Source organism: Protomyctophum parallelum, assembly GCF_964188405.1.
Source record: "Protomyctophum parallelum genome assembly, chromosome: 3".
NCBI classification, from domain to species: domain Eukaryota; kingdom Metazoa; phylum Chordata; class Actinopteri; order Myctophiformes; family Myctophidae; genus Protomyctophum; species Protomyctophum parallelum.
Window position 1 is genome coordinate 20,870,931 of NC_139698.1, and position 23,136 is coordinate 20,894,066.

The following is a 23,136-nucleotide window of genomic DNA, read 5'->3' on the forward strand; positions in this document are numbered from 1 at the left end:
CTTCCTATTTTCAATAATGTGTATATTTGTATGTCTTTAAATGTGAAAATGGAGGACCCTGGTGTAAACAAGTCTTGCTTTTTCTAGTTTTATCCTCGTAGCAGTTTTTGTATTGACCCATGTAGGCCTATTTTCTTTGAAATGTACCCATTCTACAAACTGTTTACAGTTTTTTTTCCAATCAATCAATCAATCAATCAATTGTACAATATGAGGAAAAGATTGATTGAATTATTTTGCAGAATTACAGTACAATCAAGCACCCCCCACATTCCACCGCCCTCCCCCATTCACACATCAGCCTACTTCAACACCGACACTATTGTCGCCTCTAACGGTCTTCACCTGTTTCATTTGAATGTGAACAACCTCAGTCCCAAAATGGCTGAAATCAGACAATTGTTTCAAAACGGTAAGGCAAACATACTGTGTTTCTTTGAAACTAAACTTGATGACCCAGAGATTTTCTATTGAGATTGAAATAGAAAATTACTCAGTCATTAGAAATGACAGAAACAAACACGGTGGTGGTGTGTGCATGCACATTCACCATCATACTGAATACATTACTCGTACTGACTTGCAGCATGGTGACAGTGATCTCCAAACCCAACTGGGCATCCTAAAAACCCAACGTAACAAGCTAAGAAACAGTTTAACTGCCATGACCAAATCAGCCAAAATAAACTTTATCAATGATAAAGCAGAGGGAAACAAAAACAATCCTTGGGAGCTCTGGAAGCTACTAAACAACCAACTAGGCTGTGGTCAGAAACTAAAAACCAGGTTTACAAACATACATCAAATTGAATGACACCCTCATCACTGACAAGCTTGATGTAGCCAACTACTTAAACATCTTCTTTACAAACATTGCAACAACGCTGGTTAACAAACTGCCCTCCCACTCTGGGCGTTTCGGTGTAGAGCACATCAAAGCCTTCTACAAAAACCTATAGGTGTTTGTAAAGATGATTTTAAAATGGCAATGGTAACAACTGAGGATCGAGGTACTTAAAAAACAGAGTGCCTCCAACCCCACAATGCCACTGGCACTGGCCATGACAATATTCCCTCCAAATTATCAGAGACTCAGCCATTTCCATAGCTCCAATCATTACCCACATAGTAAACCTCTCCATCATACAGGGACAGGTCCCCCAATATTTTAAACTGGCCAAAGTAACCCCCCTGCACAAGAAAGGGAGTAAATTAGAACCCGGCAACGCGCTATTTCTATTCTAAGCTCCATCTCGAAAGTGATGGAAAAAATAGTCTATGAACAGGTTGAAAAGTATCTTGCCACTAATAAATTAATATACGAGTTCCAATCTGGTTTCAGAACATCCCACTCCACTGACACATGCCTCCTCTATTTGAGCGACCACATCAAACACGAGGTGGATGCTGGCAAATACTGCGGCATGGTCATGCTGGACCTCCAAAAGGTTTTTGACACTGTGAACCACTCCGTACTGGTTAACAAGCTAAAAGCTATTGGTTTTGATAGCACATCAGTGAGCTGGATGCAATCCTACCTTGGCCACCAACGTAATCAAAAAAGTCAATCAAAGAACAAGATTCCTTTACAGGATCTCCTCACTGGTCATCAAAAACACCTTGAAGACCTTAACAGGAGCCCTCGTACAAGGTTTCTTTGACTATGCATGCACCTCTTGGTACCACAGCACCTCAAAGGCAGTTAAAACAAGGCTCCAGACTTCCTAAAACAAACTGGTCAGGCTACTACCTGGCCTCACCCCCCGAACCCACCTCACCCCTGCCCACTTTGACAGGCTGGAATGGCTTAGGGTCGACGACAGAGTACAGCATCTTGCAATGGGTCTGGTCTACAAGATTCGATACACCACAAAGATACCCATGTACCTGTCTAAATACTTCCTTAATGTTAACGAAGTCCACACCCACAACACCAGAGGGAGTGCAACAAACCATGTACAATATTCGGCACAAACAAGGGACTAAATTATTTTCGCTCCTATGCCACCAAAATATGGAACGCCCTAACAGTCATTAAGACATGGGAATCCCTTGACTCCTTCGACACCGCTCTCAAAGGGCACCTACGGATGGCTGCAATTCGCAAAACTTTCACTGTATGTTTCTTTTCCCCTTTTGCTTCCCTTATGATGAATTCCTGTTCTGTTCTTTGACTATATAGAAGTGTCTATTTGTACGTCTCTAAATGTTTTGATGAATTGAACATGGTGGACCCTCTTGTAAACAAGTGTAATGCTTAATTGAGTCGTCCACTCAAAGTTAACAGTCTTTGTATTGAGTTTGTGCTTGAAATGTAGGCTACTGTAATTCTGCAAACTGTTAATAAATATTTCAATCAATCAATCAGATTTTACAGGGGCCAGTTTCGAATTGCAGCTGTCCGTAGGTGCCCTTTGAGAGCGGTTTTGATTGAATGAGTCAAGGGATTCACATGACTTAATGACAGTTGGTAGGTGAAGTGAACACAAGTATCCTATGTTACATTCCTGGAATCCTGGGCCCACTTTAAAGTGCTAGTTAAAAGGGGTCTTCTTTTCTCAGTCTGTTAAAATGCAAATCACTTAATGTTGGTGTGAAGAGAATAGACCCACAGCCACAATGATGATAATGAAGTGGGATTATAATGTAAATAACCAAGGGCTAGTGTTTTCCACTGGGTTTGGGGAGGGGTTTGATTGATTAGCTCATTTCTCATGCCGAGCCCGCCAGAAGTTAACCCCCAACTCCCTGCCTTAACCCCCCCCCCCCCCCCCCCTAGGGGGAGGGGTTTACCCAGGCTACTGTCCCTGACTCGACATTCAAAGCATAAATAAAGGAGCTGTTTTGACCAGAGGCAGAGAAAGAACATTCAGAGTGCAGACTGAGACTGCCACCACCACCATTTATCCCTGTGCACATTCTTTAAGGCTGTAGAATCATGGACTGCTGTAGCTCGGACTGCTGCAGCGAAGTGGCACTTGGCTTATTTGAGTTTGAGTCATACGGTTTCAGTCGCGTGCCCGAGGAGGATGCGATGAGAGCTGTGCGGTTCATGCTGAACTATGCAGAGGACCACTCCATTATCCTGCGTGGACTTCACCCTGCCCGTCCACCCTTTGATGATGTATCCACGTGGAAGCTGCCATCGAGTACGAACAAAGCCACAGTGTGGGGTTTATACAAAGATGCAGTGAAAAAGCTTGGTATGTAGAAGAGTTCAATGTTGTTTACTTTTGATTCGAAACGTAACCATGCATTTCATTCTACGTCAGATATATTCGTATAGATTAATGAATAGTACTCTCGTTCGTAGATCGATTTTGAGTTTTTGACACACACACGAGAAGTGTTTTCATCCCGTCTGTGGCCAATGGCGGCAGTGAGGGGGCGTGTCCGGTGAATACATGAAATTCGCTCAATGTAAACGAGGAGGGGGAAATGGCGTTCCGCCACAGACGGGATTAAATTGCCTTTTTATTTTAAACTACGGACTAATACATTGCACAAGCACTCCGCAGGCCTATTTAACATTTGGGGCAAGAGGGTAAGCACCTTTATATTTTGCATTTGTACGTGTTTCGGACTCCGGAGGTCAACGCTGTTGTCCATGCATTGACCACATACTTTATGATTTGAACAAGGTGGACCCTCTTGTAAACAAGTGTAGGCCTAATGTTTTATTGGGTCGTCCACTCACAGTTAACAGTCTTTGTATTGAGCTGTGCTTGAAATGTAGCCTACTGTAATTCTGAAAACTCTTAGGCCCCACTCGCATACAACATTGTTGCATGGTAGATCATCTACCATGCAACAATGTTGTATGCTAGATGGCACTTGCGTGGCCATGACATATATATATATATGTGACCAGATGGACACTGATAAATTATAATACTTTGGGATAAATCAATTTGACTACGCCACTCTCTTTAAGGGGAGAGACCAGTGGCGGTTGGAAGGTCCCACGGGCCCCGAGGCGAGATTGACAGCCCGGGCCCTACCCCCCCCCCCCCCCCCCCCCCAGAGGCTTTTGTGTGTACAACCATTGAACACTTTATTTAAATATCAGCATAAGGTTTAGCAAGAATACTGGGTGTACAACCAACACATTCATTGACCGGGGACAATAAGACTTTAATAAGAATGATAACACAGCACACTGATAAGACTAATAGACCACTGCAAAAGGTTAAAATCATCGACTTAATATGCGCACACACCAATGAAATTACACTCTGTTAAAACACTGCACACTTAGAAAAGGGGGGGGGGGGAAGGGAACAGTACGGTCATCCTTGTGAAGGTACACTGATCTGACTCTTAATATCAACTGGTCATACGGTGAGGCACTTGAGTAGCAACTATCAATAAAATAAACTAAAGGAAAAGAGCAGCGGCTGCCTGCTGACCACGATCCTGTGCGTCACCAGTGTCAGCCTACAACAATATACAAAAATATAATTACTCCTTGAGCACCATCATCATTACAAACAATACATACAATATACTGGCACGCCCATCTTCCTACCTATAGGCCCATAGAGCATGGGCTGACCTAGCCCTACAAGCAGAACCCAATGGTACTGAAGTTTCTGACATTTTTTAGACCCAGACCATGGGGTCCTGTTCCAGCTCTACCCTGCCACCTGGTACGCGGACATAAATAAAACAAACACCGTGGATAACGCCTGTCTGCGCTCTTTGACGACTTTTTTTCCTTTGAGGGCTTCTGAATCTGTGAACTATAAGTACCTATAAATACCGCTGCGAATATCTCCTGTGGCGCGGAAGCCGTTAAGTATTTTGAATCTTTGTTTGACCGATTTGGTCGCTTTGATTCTTCTTTTCCTTCCTTGTTTATTGACACCTCATTGTACCGCCTATCTGGCTAGCTAGTGGCGCTATAGCTATGACAGAGCAGATCAGAGGCAGGGACGTAGCCGGCACAAGCCAACCGCACATCGGGAGGCGCTACAAAATCATATTATTTACACATCACAACAATGTAGGTTTAGTCATAACCCATGCTGGGTGAATGCAATAAACTCTATTATGTATTATGTCTCTGGTTGCTATTACACAACATATAAGTTAACTCCTACCTCCAACTCTTGCTAAAGTGCATAAACAGTAAGCTATACGGTTCCCAGCAGTCCTGCTGCACAGCACCACCAGAAACTGTGGAGTGCAGTGACAGTAATAAGTACAAATAAAACAACTCATGAAACAAACAAATTAAACATAACCCGCATTGTGCTGGCCACCGGTGAGCGACGCCAACCCAGGACTGAACCACACCCGACAGATGAGAACAAACGCGACTCTCTCTGCTCTCACAGAGCTTCTCTTGCCATATAAAGGCTGTTGCCGCCTGCTCTGAGCTCCCAGGTCCTAAGGTCCCACCTATTATATATATATATATATATATATATATATATATATATATATATATATATATATATATATATATATATATATATATATATATATATATATAAGAATGCCCAGGATGCTGGGATTCATGTGGTTAAATGCTGTAAGGTATTCATAACATTTCTGTCTTTGCAGGAGAGCCTGTTGTTGGGCTGATCCACTTCCAAAGCATGTGGGAGTATTTCCTCCCTCAGATAGTAAGCAAGGGACCCCAGACAGATCTGTGCATTCAGTGCCACCATAGCAAGCAGAAGTTTCGTGCCAACCTGACGGATGGGTTGGAATTATGCAAAATAATACGGGAGCAGCATGAGCATGCCAACCTTGTCAAAAAAGAGAACTTCTTGTACCAGGCGATGAATGCTAAATGTGGCATGATCTGTGAGGATTCACATCTGTCGCTGGGCCCCTCCAGACCTGCCAGCAGGAAGATCACCATGAGCTACAGTTTCGATTTTGCACAAGAGGTGAAAACAAATATTAATTATCATACCATTGATTTGGTATAATAAGCACAATACTATGAAGATGTTGATTTGAATGTATCTGATTATTGTTTTTCTTTCTTTCTGTCTATCTTTCTCTCTCAGGTGCACTACCCTTCTGACCCTCAACATCCTGGGCCCATGTATTTTTTTATTCCACGCAAGTGCCAACTTTTTGGTGTCTGCTGTGGAGGGATGCCGAGGCAAGTGAGTTATATAATCGACGAAGGAATGCTACCAAGGAAGTCGGTCATAAACTTAATGCATAATTTTTTCAACAACTATGGAGTTGGAGAAACGTGTGCGAACCTTAATAGCAGTGCGCAAAACAGGAACAATTGTTTGCTATGGTACTGTGCCTGGCGGACGATGCACAGACTTCACCTGAAGCTGGACCTCCACTTCCGGATTCCAGGCCATGACTTGTCTGGCCCCGACTTGCTCTTTGGACTGGTCAAGCAGGCCTTAAGGAAGACCAGAGTGCAGACTTTGTCAGACATTGCTGGGGTTGTGAGGGACAGCACTCCTGATAAGCAACTGAACATTCCCCAGCTTGTAGGGCTGGAGGATGGAACCGTGCTTGTTGAAACACATGACTGGGACCAGCATCTATGTACTAGATACTTCAGACCTTTCCCTCACTTTGAGAGATACCGGCACTTCAGGTAATTATCATTGTACACTATTCTATTTAGTAAACATTAGTGAAAATCACACTTGGTGACAGTAGTTCATATATTAAGAACACGTATTAGGCCGGGGAATTTTTCATAAAAGGCACCATAGTGCCAAGCAGATTGGGCAGAATTTACTCTGAAAAGCCCTGCCTTAATTCCATTCCCCCCCCCCCCAAAACTGTGAGGCATAATCTTCAGTTAATTCCTCGCGCTGTGATGTGATGTCTCTCCAGAAGCGTTTATATTCCAAACGAGGACAGAACATGGGCGTTATGATCAAAACCATGGAGAGCTCCGTAGATTCAGAGATATGAGCAACATTTGTCGGCCTGCAAACAAGGAAGTGAACAGTAGTGCGCATGCGCGAAACATGTCTAAATGGTGCATTTATATAGCGCCTAGATCCAAGGCGCTTTACATAGATTGTGCATCCATTCACATGCACATTCATACACCGATGGCGACGGGAACCATGCAAGGCACCAACCAGCAATACCAGGAGCAATTAGGGGTTCAGTGTCTTGCTCAAGGACACTTCGACACTAGCTCTGGGGGAGCCCGGGTTCGAGCTGGCAATCTTGCGGCTACCATCCAGCCACTCTACCCCTGAGCCACCGCTGGCTGAGGCGGTAGATCACTGAAGAAGGCATGGGCAAAAAAAATGTAATATAGTTTGATATAATTAAAAAGGACCTCAAGACACCCCGTGGATTCATTAGAAAATATGTATACACGTCCTTAGCGCAAAAGGTGTTCAATTTACTAGATATGTTTTTTGTCAACTATGTTTGTTGTTATAATTTTACGTACAATGACAACTAAACTCTCATACATATGCTCTGCCGCTCCAACATACCTCTCCCACATGCCCCCAACAGACACTTGCACACAAAAAAACAATACCAACAAAAACACTACATTAAAAAGACGTAACATACTACAGTAATACAAATTCTTAAATGAACTATCTTGATTCTATTCTGTTACAGCTTTGATGCCCAGAGACCTGGTATGGTTGTGGCCAAAGAACACAGTGACGCAGAGCCATTGGACTTTCAGCTGCTGTACAACCCTGATGTCCGCCCTTCAGCAGATATTCCTGTCCAAACTCCACCGGGAGTGAGTTTGATCAGGCAGCACTATCTTTTTGGCAAGATCCGAAAATTCTGTTCTGACGAGGTAAAAGACATTATATGCCCACGACCAAAAGGAGGTATGACGAAAAGGAACATACCTGCCCCAGTTTCACTGCATACACATCTAAACAAAAAAAAATAAGAGTAAAACAATGACACGTGCAAGAAATGATAGCTCTAGTTACCACAATGAAGGATCATTGCATCCCGAGATCCACATAACATTTTTCAAGTGCTGTTAAATGTTTCTTTTCTTAATCTCTTTTATTTGTATGGTATTTGTAAATACTGTTTTTATTTTTTTCAATAAGTATATATAGGCTACTGTTTTCTCGTCACATGAATCATAGCTACCCTATTTTTGGGGGTGAGATTTGGTTTAGAGGGGGAAAAGGAGCAAAGTATAGCCCCGGGTGCTATGTATATAACATTAACCCATTAAAACTGACATACGTTTTTCAGAAAACTTTTAAATTGTGTTTTCTCATCTGGGGGGTCCTTAGCACAAAACGTTTTCAGATGGGGTCCACGGCCAAATACAGCAAATGTTTGGAGGTCCTTGGCATGAAAAAGTTGAAAAACTGATAGATGATTTCTTTGTTGATACTCTATCAGAGGTTTTTCTTTCATATCTCTTCTGTCGGGCAGAAACCAGCTACGTCCAAACTATTAAGGAAAAACAATGCGATACTTACTGCCTCATCAAAGTTGGTATGGTGACTTTATACATTGTCAGATATTGCTGAATGTGTGCTTGTCATCACTTTACCCCAATGCTTTGGGTTTGAATGTGCTTTTTAAAACCCACACTGATTAATTAAAGTAAAAAAGGGAGATGGCTGTTTTCTGCCTGACAGCAACGATACTCTATATTCTGCGTTTATTTGTACATGATTTGTTTTGTAATAGTGGTTTTCTTTGCGCCATTAAATGTCTAATTCAGATGTTTTTGTTTTCTTTGAGGTCATCTGAATGCAACTGAACTGGCTTACGGGTTCTTGTATGAGGAACTATTCATGTAAATATAGTAAATGCTAGTGTTGACTGACAAATGGAAACCAAGCCAGTCCACTGAGAGCTTATTATTCATAACTAGATAAAGGTTAACTTGCGACCCAGAAAGGACAATTACCAAGTTAAAAAGGTCAAAACAAAGTCCTCAGTCTCGTTGTTCTTGATAGGGCCAACTGCAAATCATTTATAATATACAGGTGTAGACTAATCAATAGAATAGATGATTTAAAAAAATGTGATAATTTAATAATGAAATACATGGTTATTAGTGTTGAATTGTGGAAGAGAGAGAGCTTGTGTGATGGAGGTCTCGGTAGAATATTTGAAGTTTTCTTTTTCATATTTTAAATGTTGACTGAATATAATCCACCAGAATGCGATACATTGGAGAAAATGACAGACAGCTGGCGCTTTGGCATGGGGGGGGGGTCAGATCAACATGTACGTGGCCATATATGGAGCGTGTCTTGAGTGTACAGGGTTTTATGAGGTCAGATCAACATATGGAATGTAAGAACAGGTCAGCTCCATATATGGACATTTATGGGTGGCAGCGGGGGCAGTGTTTTGAGTGTACACTGCACAGGGTTTGATGAGGGCCCAGGTAGGGCCGGGCCTTAATTTCCGGGCCCGTTGAGGCAGCTGCACTAATAACTTTGGGGCAGCCCCGTCTAGGGTTTAAATGGACTATCCACAAAAAGACAGTCTTGCAAAGTGGACATTCGTTTTTCTCTCGTGCGTCCACTATTCCTGCAGACAGGCTTTGCAAAAGCTAAGGCTACACGATAGCACGGGATCTTTGAATATCTCACGACACACGGCACAAGAGAAATTATCCTCTGAAATAGATACCTGTGCAGTCATTTAGTTTCCTATTCATGGTCTGGTTAATTGTATTAATTATTTTTATCTCTCCGTATCAAACCTTGTATGTATTGCAATTGATATGTAATAATGACAAGATATAACAATGATTCCCCTCAAAAAGTTCCTCTTTTCACAATGATCATATAATCATATAAGATGGACGTCCACTGAAGACGTCCGTCTTAGTTTGGCAGAATTTATGCTGGTTGAAATCAGGTTATTCTGGGCCAGATCTGACTAGTCTTGGTTTGACTCGATCTGGCCCCATTTGAGACGTCACTCGTCCAGGTCCCGACTGTGCTGGCTGGGGTTCGTTTTGTGCTTGGAAGTTAATTTACTTTTCTCCCCGGAACTCTTTGTCATGTGTGTGTTGTCAGGATGATCAGTAACTGTTAAGTGGTTACACAGGCACCATGCTGGCTTGTGGTGGATATTTTTGTCAATTTTTTGCCACAGACTAAGGGCCGATTCATACAACTCCTATATTACTGCTGTTTCGGCACTGCCGAAATGATTTCGGCTCGAGCGAAATTTTCAGTAGCACCGAAGAGCCGACTTTAGGACGGTACCCGCCCCACCCCCCGAACCTCAAATGATGTCACATTGTAGGCTCTACAGAGCCGAACCGACTTTTATTCGGCTCTAAAATAAGAGTATGAATCCGCCCATACAACATTGAGTGCAGCTAGCCCTGAATGACCTCTAGTAAAATTCTGTAGGATTAAAAAAAGTTCCAATAGAATTCTATATGAACTTTGGACTGTAGGATTTTTTGTTGCAATATTAGCCCCATTTGGAACCTTACCCTCTGCTATTGGCTCCGAGGCCGGAGGGTGAGGTTCCAAACGGGGCTAGTGTAGACTGTAGACGCATGACAATTAATTGGGATATCGGGTGGTTTGTTGTGTTACAATGAAAATAGACAGTACAGGTGTATAGATGGTATCTGGTAGGTGTATACATGGTATGGTAGGATCTTTTTAATACCTTGAAATTACACATTGGCCAAATTGTCAAATATTAGGAGGTGGGAATTGTGAAAATAGCGGCTATTTGAAATGAAACAGAGTTAAACAAAATGTAATGCCTCAATACTCCATATTTGAACTGACCAGCACTAGGTATTGGATATTGAGGGGGCGGGTCACTGCCTGAAATTATGTACGTAAGTAAAACAGGATGCACTTCACTAGTTTAAATATCAAAATAATTTATTGAAATAGCCACATTCAAAATGTTTCATTTAAATCTCCAAATTCTACGAGGAAACATTGGTCCATACCACAGGCTTGTCCTAGAGAAGAACAGATCCAGGATCAGTCACATTATCCAAATTACAACAGTCACATACATCAATATATGGGGTTAATCTTAGATTACATACACCTGAAAATAATCCCTTACTATGACCCCTGACAGAGCTACAAATCAACCCACTACATGAGCTAAATACAACAGCAAGCATGAAGTCTGGTCATGGTCACACTTTATTTTCTGCTTTCAAATTTCAGTATAATGTAGCAAATAAACGTAACTTTAACAAAGCATGCAACACTCCCTGTATTTTTTTCTTGTTGCAAGTCTTTTGATGTTCATTAGAACAAAATCCTTTTCTCTGGATTCCAGAAGAATCAAAAGTATATTTTAGAGTCAAGACCTTTTTCATATACGCCGTGTTGCTAGGCTAGACAGATGCAGATACTTTGTTTATTCAGAAATGAAAGCTTGGCACGTTTGTAGCAAAACCAAATTAAGTAACATAATTGAACATTTTCATCTGTACTCACCAGGTTCTTCCATAACAACTCCTTGTGGTCTGACTGTCAAGGTGTTCCCCGGGGGCAAGGAGTCTTCAGTTCTACAGCAGACTTTCCATGTGAATGCTTTCAGAGTTCTTACTTTCTTCATTCCAGGTTCCAGGATTTGTCCGTTTGGTCGTCTGTGTGTTCCAGGACGACTCCGGAGATCACTTGGTCTTGGTTTTCTGGCATTCCTCCTGGCTCCTTGCTTCCCAGGAGGAACCGTCTCACCTCCTCCTGTTGCTCTGGTCTGCTGTGGCCTCCCCACTGTGACTCCGAAGAGCTCCTAAACCTCTCCTGCTCTAAAACCTCTGCTCTTCCTCTCCTCATGCCCTTGAACCACAAACCTCTGTCTGTCCTGTCTTCCTTCTCCGTCGCTTTGCTCTCTTCCTTGCCCAACTCATTTTTTCCCCTCTCAACACTGTCCATTAGCTCACCTAATTCTTCCCTTCTCTTGGCCACAACTTCCTCATCAGAAAACCTAACATCTCCAATTATCCCAATCTTTTCCTCCGCCAATGGCTCCATATTCAATTGGTTCCATAACAACTCCCCGTCCAACCAGAGCAGTGGGTTCTCCTCCGCAGACCCCTCCCACTGCAATTCCTGCTCTGACTCAAATGCTGCCCGCTCCCCACGAGCCGACTGCTGGGTCTCAGAAACCTTGGTGGTAACTATGACAGTGGCAGATGAGTGAACTGGTCCTTTACTGGACACTAGAACCTCTGATACAGCTTCTTCACTGCTCGCCGGTTCAGATAACTTATCTTCACTGCTCGCCGGTTCAGAGAACTTATCCGATTCTGGCCACCTGGTCCATACTGAACCATCGGAACTGGCAACTTCAAATCTACTGGGATCAGAACTGGTCCCTGTTGGATCAGTAGACAATTCCGATTTCCACAGACTATCAAACAAATCAAAACCATCTGGACCTGCTCTGGAACCAGACCTGCCCAGTTGTATCCCTGGTGCATTGTCTGGTCCGGATAGACTCTGTTCCAACAAGCTGGCCCAGTCCAAATCCTCAGATCCTGAACTCTCCCTGGTCCCTGCTGATTCTCTGATGTCAACTGCATCTACCCCACCAGTTTTAATGGCTTTGGAGCCCGTACTAGAAGCCAACAGCTCCAGTCCACCGACTGCCTCACTCATATGGTCCTCTGAGCCCTGATCAGAATCTAGGACAGTGGTACCCGGGTCACTCTGGTGAGTGACATTAGGAACCAAAGTCTTTCCAACATCAACAGTACCATTGCTAACTCCACTATAAAACCTGGTACCATCACTATCCCCGCTACTAGAACCCTTTGTCTCATCACCGGTACGGGAACTAGTTTTACTTGTAGGAGTGCTGTGGCTAGTAGAACTAGGTCCAGCAATAGCAGTCATGGCTGTAGAGACATTACGGTTGGCAAAACTAGGTGCACTGGTAGGAATTACACTAGATGTGCTGGTAGAAATCAAACCAGGTGAGCTACTAACACTGCTAGTGTTAAAGAGGTATACTAACTCAGTGGCCTTATAATCAGGTGCATATTGAACTGCACTAGCAGTAGTGGTATCACGGGTAGTCTTTCCAACATTAACAGTACCAATGCCAACTCCACTATCAAACCTGGTACCATTACTATCCCCGCTACTAGAACCTGTTGTCCCATCACTGGTACTGGAATTAATTTTACTTGTAGGAGTGCTGTGGCTAGTAGAACTAGGTCCAGCAATAGCAGTCGTGGCAAAACTAGGTGCACTGGTAGGAATTACACTAGATGTGCTGCTAGAAATCAAACCAGGTGTGCTAGTAACACTGCTAGTGTCAAAGCGGTACACTAACTCAGTAGCCTTAAAAGTAGGTGCATATCGAACTGGAGTGTCATCGCTGGTATGACTGGACAGACCAGCACTCCTACCAGTAGCCCTTGCATGATGTTCCATCCGTGATGGGTGTCCGTCTCTTCGTCGGTTGTCCTGAGACATCGTGGCCATTTTGACATTGGCAGCGTTCTCGACTTCAAGCCGTCTGGTGGTCGTCTCCTCCTCTGCACCTCCTCTAATGTTCTTCCACCTCTTCCACTCCTCCTCCCCAGCAGAATAAAGCTGAGAACTCTCCCCAGACATCACCTCCTCTTTGGGGATGAGCTTCGACTCCCGGGGAATATTCAGACCTTCGTATCTCCTCACGTCCTCCTCTCCTGTCACGTCTGCTGTCCAGGGCTCTCCTGTCGTCTCTGCTGTCCAGGGATGGTCTGCCTGGTGAGACGGCGTCTTCGTCCAGATTGTGTCTCCGATCTGCTGTCCGTCTGGCGTCTCCTCCCTGACTGTCCAACCCACACTGCTGATTAGACTCCTCACAGCTGGAGAGACAGAGGATGGCCCTGAGAGGAGAGGAGGGGAGTGTCCGAAAGAAAGAGATACAGACAGTCATTGTATCCAAATCATTATTCCCAGTAGATTTAGCATACACAGAAAGATGACATTTAACACATTATATAAAATACATTAAAAAAAACATTGTTGTCACCAATATACAATTGTTAGGTTGCGTGTACTTTGGGCTAGTTTGAGTGTGTTTTGGACTTACAGGATTTCTTCTCTCTACACACTGAGTCGCAGCAGGAACACACAGAGGGAGGGGCCTCCAGCTCTTCCCACCTAAACACAAGCCAATCAGAGTCGGCTTATCAGATTATTTGGCCAATCAGCAGCTTTAATCAATTACGATTACAGTAAATTTACATTTCACTAATTTAGCCGATACACATATACAGGCCCGGTTTGTTATGTCCTCCCCACCACCCACCTACCCCTAGTAAGCATAGAGCTTTGGGGCAGGCCCGTCTAGAGTTTAAATGGACAGGTTTCAGTCAAAAGGGAGACAGGGATTTTGAGTGACGAAAAACGCCCCATGTATGGGGATCTTGAGTGACGAAAAACGCCCCATGTATGGGGATTTTGAGTGACGAAAAACACAAGATTCCATTGTTAACTCATCATAAGCAAGCTAAGAACCTAACATCCATCTAACAGTAGAATATCTGTACAATTAAACTATGAGTATACACTATAAGTGCTATGTCTACATAAAATCTAAATGACAAATCTAAATGACAATAAAATAAATTGAGCCTTTGTAAAGTCGTCGAGGCTAGGGCAAGTGCTACGGTAAGTCCTACAGGCTAAGATGGAGGCTGAAGGTGAGTTTTCAGACTACAGCGGAAGATTGGGAGGTGAGTCTGCTTGTTTTTATGTTTTATAATAATAATTTCTCTGTACAGGAAAACGGATTGTTTACCTGCTGGCAGACGTGTTGAAAGTACACGACTTTGAGCTGTTGGAGGGCGCGGAGCCTACCGACATGGAGCAGTGGACGTAGAGGAGCTGCACACACACACACACACTTAAAATTATGTGTAAAACCGATTCGCAATTCACAAGTGCTCAGTGTATGTTTTGTAATAATAATCCAAATCTACAAATTAAGGTTGTAACTCAAGTTTTCAAATAAATGTAGTGGAGAGTGGAGTAAAAGTACAATATTTGCCTCTGAGATGTAGTGGAGTAGAAGTAAAAGTACCTCAAAATTGTACTTAAGTACAGTACTTGAATAAATGTACTTAGTTACTTTACACCACTGCCATTCTTTTATACTGAAATACAGTCACGAGGGGCAACTCCAACGTGTCTTTGCTGAAATAGATCAACTCTTACCTGCTGAGTGAATCCAGGGAACATAAAGGCATCCACTGAGAACACCGCAGCACTGCACTCCGCTGGCCAAAAGCGGGAATTACTGCCCTGTCTCTTACTGTCAGCAATGCAGCTAGAGAGCACAGTACATAGAATCATAAGAATGGCAAATTCATGTAAAAACGAAACAAGTTCAAATGTGCCAATCCCAGAAAAAAATAAAAATAACATCCCCATAAATATTCAATGACCAATGAATGACAAATGATGCTTTTATTTTTGTGAGAACCATTTGTCGGTCTGTTCCTCCGTCACGTGTGCGTGTATGCGTGTGTGTAACAACCCACCCAAATTGAGTAATGACTTGCAGGCTAGGAATGTTCTTTGGGTTTTTGGAGGCTGTGATGAAGCAGGAGTCCACGTACAACCTCTCGCCGACTAAGAGAGATCCAGTCCGGGCCACAAAGTTCACTGTCTCCCCCAGAGTGAAACTCTGGTCTGGAAGCAGCGGACGCCACTGAGCTGAATATAAGACTGGACGTTAAAATTCTGCACATGCATACTACATACAGTACAGTACATGTGGTGCGTGTGTGTGTGCGTGTGTTTTACCATCGCAGACAGTGAGGCTGAAGCTACGTTTGGTCCTGATGCTCTTCAGATAGGCTTTGGGGTTGGACTGAGGTCTGTAACCCACTTTGTACGAGTAGTAGAACCTGAAATGCAAGAGACACATGACAGAAAAAGGAGCATACAGGTACATCCATACATACACATAGATATATGAAACACCTGTACACGTTTGGATCAGTAGGGCTATGCATGGGACAATACTGTACCTTTAGACGTAGAGGACAGTAGGCCTACCTGTTGTAGTGACAGTAGATTGGCAGGTCAAGGGGGACAGCTCTGACTACGCGGCCTTGAGGAGGAGGGGTGAAGACCAGAGAGTTTCTATATTCCAACGGACCATTAACGGTCTGAGAGAGAGAGACACAGAATATGGGAGAGGGAGAGAAGCAAGATGAATGATGATGCATGAATAAATTCGCCCGGGCCGGCCTAGCGGTCCGGGCACCTAGGCTGGTAAGCGGTATGGGCACCTAGGCACCCCCACCAAATTCTCTCCCCGTTTCCTGTCAACCTAATGTATATACATCAATAAAAGGCAAAAATCACCCAAAAATATCTAATAATTAATTAAACAAAATCTGTGTTTATTGCCAACCAGTGTATTGCATTTTCAAACATTGAGTGGCAGTGGGTCAGGAGGTAGAGGGGGCAGACTGGGATTCCGTCTCGTCAGAGGCGGAAGTGGGGTCCTGCGACCTCCCAGGGGTCCTTGGAAGGGTTTCCAGGGGGTCCCCAGCTAAATAAATAATAGGTTGTAACCAAATGAACCCTTGCGTGTCTGTAACTAATTTGGTTTCATTTGTACTGTGGTCTAATGCACATACAAGGTGTCCTTGAAATGTAAAGGTTTGAGCACCATTGATGATGCACAGTAAATAAACAATAATGAATGACCTACCGTGAACGTTCCCTGGCACTCGGACAGTTTGTAGTGGAAGTAAAGGAACTGAGGGGTGACTTCACTGCACGAGCACGAGCCCAGCCGGAACAGGGCCGGTGAGGCCCACGATCCCAACCTGAACCGGTCCACGCGCACCGACACCGTCTTATCGTCGCCGCACCAAACCTCCACGGTGGGCTGCCGAGGTTTTCTCGCAGGTGGCGGAGGGGGCAGTGCCTCTGGCGGGAACAGCAGGCTGGTCAAGGCGTCTGGAAATGGCGCCTTACCAGGGGCCGGACGGAACAGGCCAGGCGGAACCACCGGCTTGAGGACGTGTCGGAACATGGGGAGCCGGAGGAACGGGAAGGTGCCATCGCCCGGTGGGGCTCCATGCTGCTCCAGATTCACCTGCTGGTGTCACAATTATTGCAATTATTTGAGATAATCAGAATTATCTTACACTAGTAGTGCATACCCCTTCGGGGATAGAATATACCCAATCCCTACCCCTCACACACACACACACACACACACACAGCTCCCCCCCCCCCCCCCCCCCCATATGTGCCACTATAACAGGTGTCCCCCTGTGGCACACCCATTATGGGATGCTCAGCCAATCGGGAAAGCAGAATTCTCTATATTCAGACTGCAGCCATCTTGCCAGCAATGTGATACCTACGTGACACTTCCCATAGAGAGCCCATTCATCCAAACAGAAAAGTCCTCGAATTATATTAAACGCCGTCAAAATCACCAACATTATTATTGTTATTATTGATTATTTTCCAAGTATCAGAGTATGGAACGCTCGTTATCAGTAAAGCAACCTCCTCCTGCATTATGTGCACATTCAAAACAGGTGGTATGCATGGACCGTTGAGTGATAGTCAACGAGCACTTCCAAACTCCAGCATAAAATGTCTACGGTAGATTTTTATGAAACAAACACTTTACAGATTGAAAGAGGATAATTCAAGCTTTCCCTACAACTGCAATGTTGGTGATTTTGACATTGTTTAATATAATTAGAGAGGACTTTTCTGTTTGGATGAATGGGCTGTCTATGGGAAGTGTCACCTAGGTATCACCTTGCTGGCAAGATGGCTGCGGTCTGAATAAAGAGAATAGCACACCTTCCAGACAATCACATGTGCGGATGCATTCCGTCCTCAAATTTTGAAGACACAATTACTAAAATAGTACATACATTATTTATTTTTGCCATTCATTTCTTGCATACAAGAGCCATAATATATAGCTGAGAGAGTTGCGCCATTGAGGGGTCAGAAAACAGCACTCGAGCACTGTTCATCAGCCCTTGAGTGTGACAAGCTGGAGTTTGAAATACATTGTTTTCAACGAGGGCGGCGCAAATATCAGCAATTGTAGGCATGTGTGCAACTGTTTTAAAGTATTGCACAGTCCAGTGACAACTAAAGTCTCTGTAATGTTTATGTACCATTACTAAAAAGGAATTTAAGATCATTAAAGCTGGGCTGTTGCCTGAGTCCAGTGTATTCTGCCAACTTCCGGTCCAGAACTTGTCACTCTTCACCCCTAGCACATCGCCAATAGAACTCTATGTGGAAGAGCCTTTGGACTGGCCACATGAAGTGAACGGAGTTGTCATAACGACTCGTATTTCAAATCGCTCCATTGTCTACTATAAGCTATGCAACTTATGTCATATCTGCCCTGTGCAATTTTAGTTTACAGCCTAAATATTTAATTTTGACATTTCACTTTCTAATAAAATAAACATTTACAAAAATAATGGAAGAATCACTGCCTCCTCACACACTAAAATGTCCTTTGACTTTTTAAAGTGAAAATTTCCTTGAAATGTTCCAATGTTTGATGTGAGAAACGATTATAGGTAGGGTAAGTAATCAGTATAGTTAGATAGTAATCAAACTCATACAGGATAGAAGTGATGACAAAGAAATGAGCAGGCAAAATGTAAGCTGATAATCAAGTAGGCTACCCTCTTAATGGCGGAAACTGGCAACCCACCTGAAAATGTTTGAGGGTCCCCTATATACAGCTTTTTGTCCTTAACTCGTGTCACATTTGCCATTGACAATTAAAGGAGAATTTACATCATGCGTGTCTGAACAGAAACATTAAATGCCATAGACAAGAATTTACGTCATATGTAGACGAGCAAATTGGCTTTTCTAACAGTTTTAATTCAGCTCGGGGCTTATATATCACATACATTCAGTTGTCATCTTACACGACCATGGTGAAAACCTGTTTTTTAAAACATTGTATCATGGTTAAAAGATAACATAACAAAATTAACATTGACAAATTAATTCATGAAGAAGTATAGTATTTAATATTTATTGGATGAGCACCCCTCACTTCACACTGGTGTGATTCTTTTAAGAGCTGAGAGAAAGGGAGACCTCATGTTATTGAATTATTGAACAAACACCCTATAACAAATGATTACTATCGATTTAGACTCTCGTAGATGTATTTATCGATTCTGACATTTGAAAATGTCACTCAAATAAATCAATAAATAAATCTACGAGTGTCTAAATCTTAGGCTAAGAATATAGATATCGCTTTAAAAACTTTGCTTTAACCAAAAATATATATCAGTGGGGTCCAGGGACCCACCTTGAGGGGATTATAAATGTCCCCTTGCAGATCTCTGTAACTCCAAACAAATGAGCCTACATGTATTGGTTGCATTATGGGCTGAGTACCCTAAAGTTTTATGTTAGAAATGTTGAGTATGGGTCCCACCCAGAATTTAGAAACTGCCGGATGCTAATTTTTTGTTTTGCACGGAAAACACTCATTCAGCTAAAAACGGCCAAAATAATGCTTTCAATGGATTCAGAATCATGAAAATCCCCACCGTCACATGCTACTTATAGCATAATGAAAAATTTAAAATGTTGCCTTATATTGGATGTTAATAGTAGTACCCCTTATTATGCCAATTATGAAAAATGCCCAACATACGTTAGCATCCAGCAGTTTCTAAATGCTGGAGACCCATACTCAACATTTCTAACAAAAAACCTTAGGGTACTCAAAATGTTCCAGGTTCACATTCTGGCAAGTAGACTATTATGGGGGTTGAAATAAAACAAAGTTGGAGAACCACTGACTTTAGTTTCCATGCAAAATAGGCCCATTTGAACATCTTCTCGGAGCGAATAGCTGATAGCACGAGGGTGAGGTTCCAAACAGGACCATATCCATCCATCCTACCTGCTGTTGGTACCGAGGGTCCTGCACCTGTTGCACATGGTGTTTGGGGAAGTACCGAGGGTCCTGCTCCTGGTGTTCGGGGAAGTACCGAGGGTCCTGTTCCTGGTGTTCGGGGAAGTACCGAGGGTCCTGTTCCTGGTGTTCGGGGAAGTACCGAGTGCCCTGTTCCTGGTGTTCGGGGAAGTACAGAGGGCCCTGTTCCTGGTGTTCGGGGAAGTACCGACGGTCCTGTTCCTGGTGTTCGGGGGGGAGGTACCGACTCCGAGGAGGAAGGTACTGCTCCTGTTGCACATGGTGTTCGGAGAGGTACCGAGGGTCCTGCTCCTGTTGCACATGGTGTTCGGAGAGGTACCGAGGGTCCTGCTCATGTTGTACATGGTGTTCTTGTACGGGCTGGTACCGAGGGACCTGGAGCCGGCCATATGTCTGCTGCTGTTGTATGGCACCATGCCCATGCGGCGAGTCGCCCGTTCTCCCCAGAGGAGAGGCAGGAGGAGGAGAACCGGTGCAAAGGGAGACGAACAACAACAGCCACGCGACTAGTGGAACCATGATGGACGAGGTGTAGAACATGAAGACAGTCCCGCACACTGTGCTGCCTGCGGGCCGGGGGAAACGCAACGGAGGAGCCGCTACTGTCTGGTGGCCGGTGGGTCAAACCGTCCGCAGGTGACACAGCTGCATGGGGGAGTGGGGCCAATTAACAGCGGAGGCTGACGGAAGCCTCTTGAGGACGTTAGTGAGAAGTGTCTATTTGTACGCCTCTAAATGTTTTGATGAATTGAACAAGGTGGACCCTCTTGCAAACAAGTGTAATTGCTTAATTGGGTTGTCCACTCACAGTTAACAGTCTTTGTATTGAGTTTGTGCTTGAAATGTACTGTAATTCTGCAAACATTAATAAATATTTCAATCAATCAAGACACAGTTATAGTGACACTGTGCTGTAGGAAGGCAAGCCTATAACAACTAACTCACTGACACAATATTATTTTTACTGCAACTGCAAGGTATTTACCGTATTTCTAAGGTGACAGTAAAGTTAGTACTGATTGATTCGGATATCACATGATTTACGATGAACGCTTATTACGAGTATCTACCAGAGCCAAGTTCCATTCCATCTGCTAGGTGCTGTATCCCAATATACAATATTATCCCACTGTCTCTAAGAAGCAAATCTTAAGGACTTATTAAAGTAATGCTTTAAGTTAACCTTGTATTCTAAACCAACAGCCTCTCAACAGTAATGCTTAATGAATGATTGGATGATCCTGCTAGAATTCAACACTCACTCATTTAACAGTCAATTTATCATAAATGTCCCCCCCCCCCCCCCCCCCCCCACACACACACACACACACGCAGGTGTAACGAGAAGGGTTCAAGTGTTATATTTTGCACTGAGAAAAATTGACTAGGGGCTCTTGGTCTGTGAATGTAGTGCAAACAAGCCTTTTAACTTGAAACAGCTTTACATAGGCTGACCCTCAACAGTAACAACTACTCTGACACAGTATAAATCACCTTACAGCTGTGGTCTTCCATCACCATCAGTCATAATTACCTGGCATTCCTCTCTCTCTCTTTTAGGCCATCTTTAATACACAATCCTGTGTTTAGTTCACTCTTCAAGTGTAAAAGTGTTTGGGTGGGTCTCAAAATCACACTTAGTACAAGCAAACAAACAACTGATTCTGGCAATAAATATCTGCTTTGTTTGCGTTTATGTGCTGAAACCTGTATTTAGTTTTGACATTTCACCATATGACACCGCTTCATCGCAAAAAAAATACCTTTTACCATACAATGAGCCAGTCTGCGTGAAAACATGTGCCTGCTGCAGGGTCCATATTCACTGTCAAGTGTTACATGGTCACTCCTAATATCCATATTCAGATAAACTTGCTGGTAAAGGCTTGAATCCCACCAGAACCTTCTCACTTCACTACACTGTCCCTACAGTCGTTCTCCATACCGAAATGACCAAGGACGTGCAGAGAGTGTTAGAGAGGCAGGGGCTGACATCCCGTAAGAGGGCACTTTTAGACAAAAATAGCTAGTGGAGATGCTGTGTATATGACATGGATTTCGAGACAAATTTGTTCAACGCAAAATGCTGCGTTCAAGTTCAGGAGACTTTGGAAAAAAAAGGAATTCTCCTGAATGCTGCACTTCCGGCATGGCATGGAAAGGAGTGGCATTTGCATTTCTTTCACCGTAGTAAATGCTGCATTCGTGGTCTGGAGAGGGCAGTTGTTTTACAGACGGGTAAAAGGGCAGGGGCTGAAGCCCCCTTTGTTGTCTATGTGTGCACGTCCCTGGAAATGACTCAGAAGGGGCCTGCCGCCATAAAGCACCCGTTCCCAGCGTCATACGTGACCTGTGTGTGACCTTCAGCACTGGCAGGGTCCAGTGGTGGAAGTACTCTTTTTTTAGTTTTGTCATTTTCTTTACTTGGGTAAAAGTAGTACCAATGCAGTACCTGTATAAAAGTAATCTTGTTAAGCACAAGTCCTGTATTCAAATTTGACTTGAGTAAAAATACAAACGTATTGATATGAAAATATACTAAGTAGTAAAGTAAGTAAGTACTCAAATGTTTCAAAATCTTTCTAAAATAGCCGATCTACAAGCTCACTGCTAATAGATCAGCTATTTTGAAATAGCCCAACTATAAAATAGGCCAGGGTTTAAGTACATAATGTACGTTTTGTAATACAATATACACATTAAATTAACTCTGCAAAGTACCTAATGTTTTCAAATAATTGTTAAAGCACTGTAGTACTGAAAATTGGAAATACTCGAGGTAAAAAAAAAATACCGTACTTGAGTAAAATGTACTTGGTTACTTTCCACCACTGGCAGGGTCATGGGTCATATACAGGAAGGAAAGCAGAGATCTGATGGTTGTTTGACCTTGGTGTGCAAAAGTATATTCTTTATTCTTATTATATATCCAACTTTTATTTTGCCCCGGCCCCCTCCCGCACCCCCACCCCCCCCCCAACCCAGTGGCAGACTGACGCCATTGGTCAATGCTGCCCGCCACCGGTCGCCGTCACTGTTACAATAGCCAATCGGAGCTCACCTGCTGAGAGAAGGCAACCGAACAAAGTAGAGCAGAAAAAAGAGGGTCATTTTTCAGTTTGTTTTTTTTCTTTTTCTTGTTAAATAGTAATAAATACATGGAGATGCAGTGGGTCTTAACTTGATCCTTTTTCTCTGAAGCAGGAGGGTTAAAAAGTTCTCATTTCTGGGTTTTTGTTTTGTTTTTTTTATTTG

At 43.3% G+C, this 23,136-nt stretch overlaps 1 protein-coding gene across 2 annotated transcripts in view; it reads right to left on the reverse strand.

Annotated features, from left to right (window-relative positions):
• Positions 1-16,990, reverse strand: part of LOC310855405 (aldehyde dehydrogenase, mitochondrial-like) — a 46,313-nt gene extending 29,323 nt beyond the window's left edge. The window contains exons 1-8 of one of the 2 annotated variants that reach the window (XM_083760386.1): positions 16,630-16,990; positions 15,966-16,078; positions 15,711-15,814; positions 15,446-15,620; positions 15,120-15,231; positions 14,704-14,789; positions 13,993-14,063; positions 13,322-13,786 (exon numbers count right to left, since the gene is read on the reverse strand). In XM_083760386.1, the coding sequence (XP_083616512.1) occupies positions 13,322-13,786; positions 13,993-14,063; positions 14,704-14,789; positions 15,120-15,231; positions 15,446-15,620; positions 15,711-15,814; positions 15,966-16,078; positions 16,630-16,956 (1,453 nt within the window). In that variant the 5' untranslated portion in view covers positions 16,957-16,990. Of the gene's footprint in view, positions 1-11,399; positions 13,273-13,321; positions 13,787-13,992; positions 14,064-14,703; positions 14,790-15,119; positions 15,232-15,445; positions 15,621-15,710; positions 15,815-15,965; positions 16,079-16,629 lie in introns of those variants that run through there. The other variant, XM_083760387.1, reaches the window with a different exon arrangement.
• Between the last annotated feature and the right edge of the window lie 6,146 nt (positions 16,991-23,136).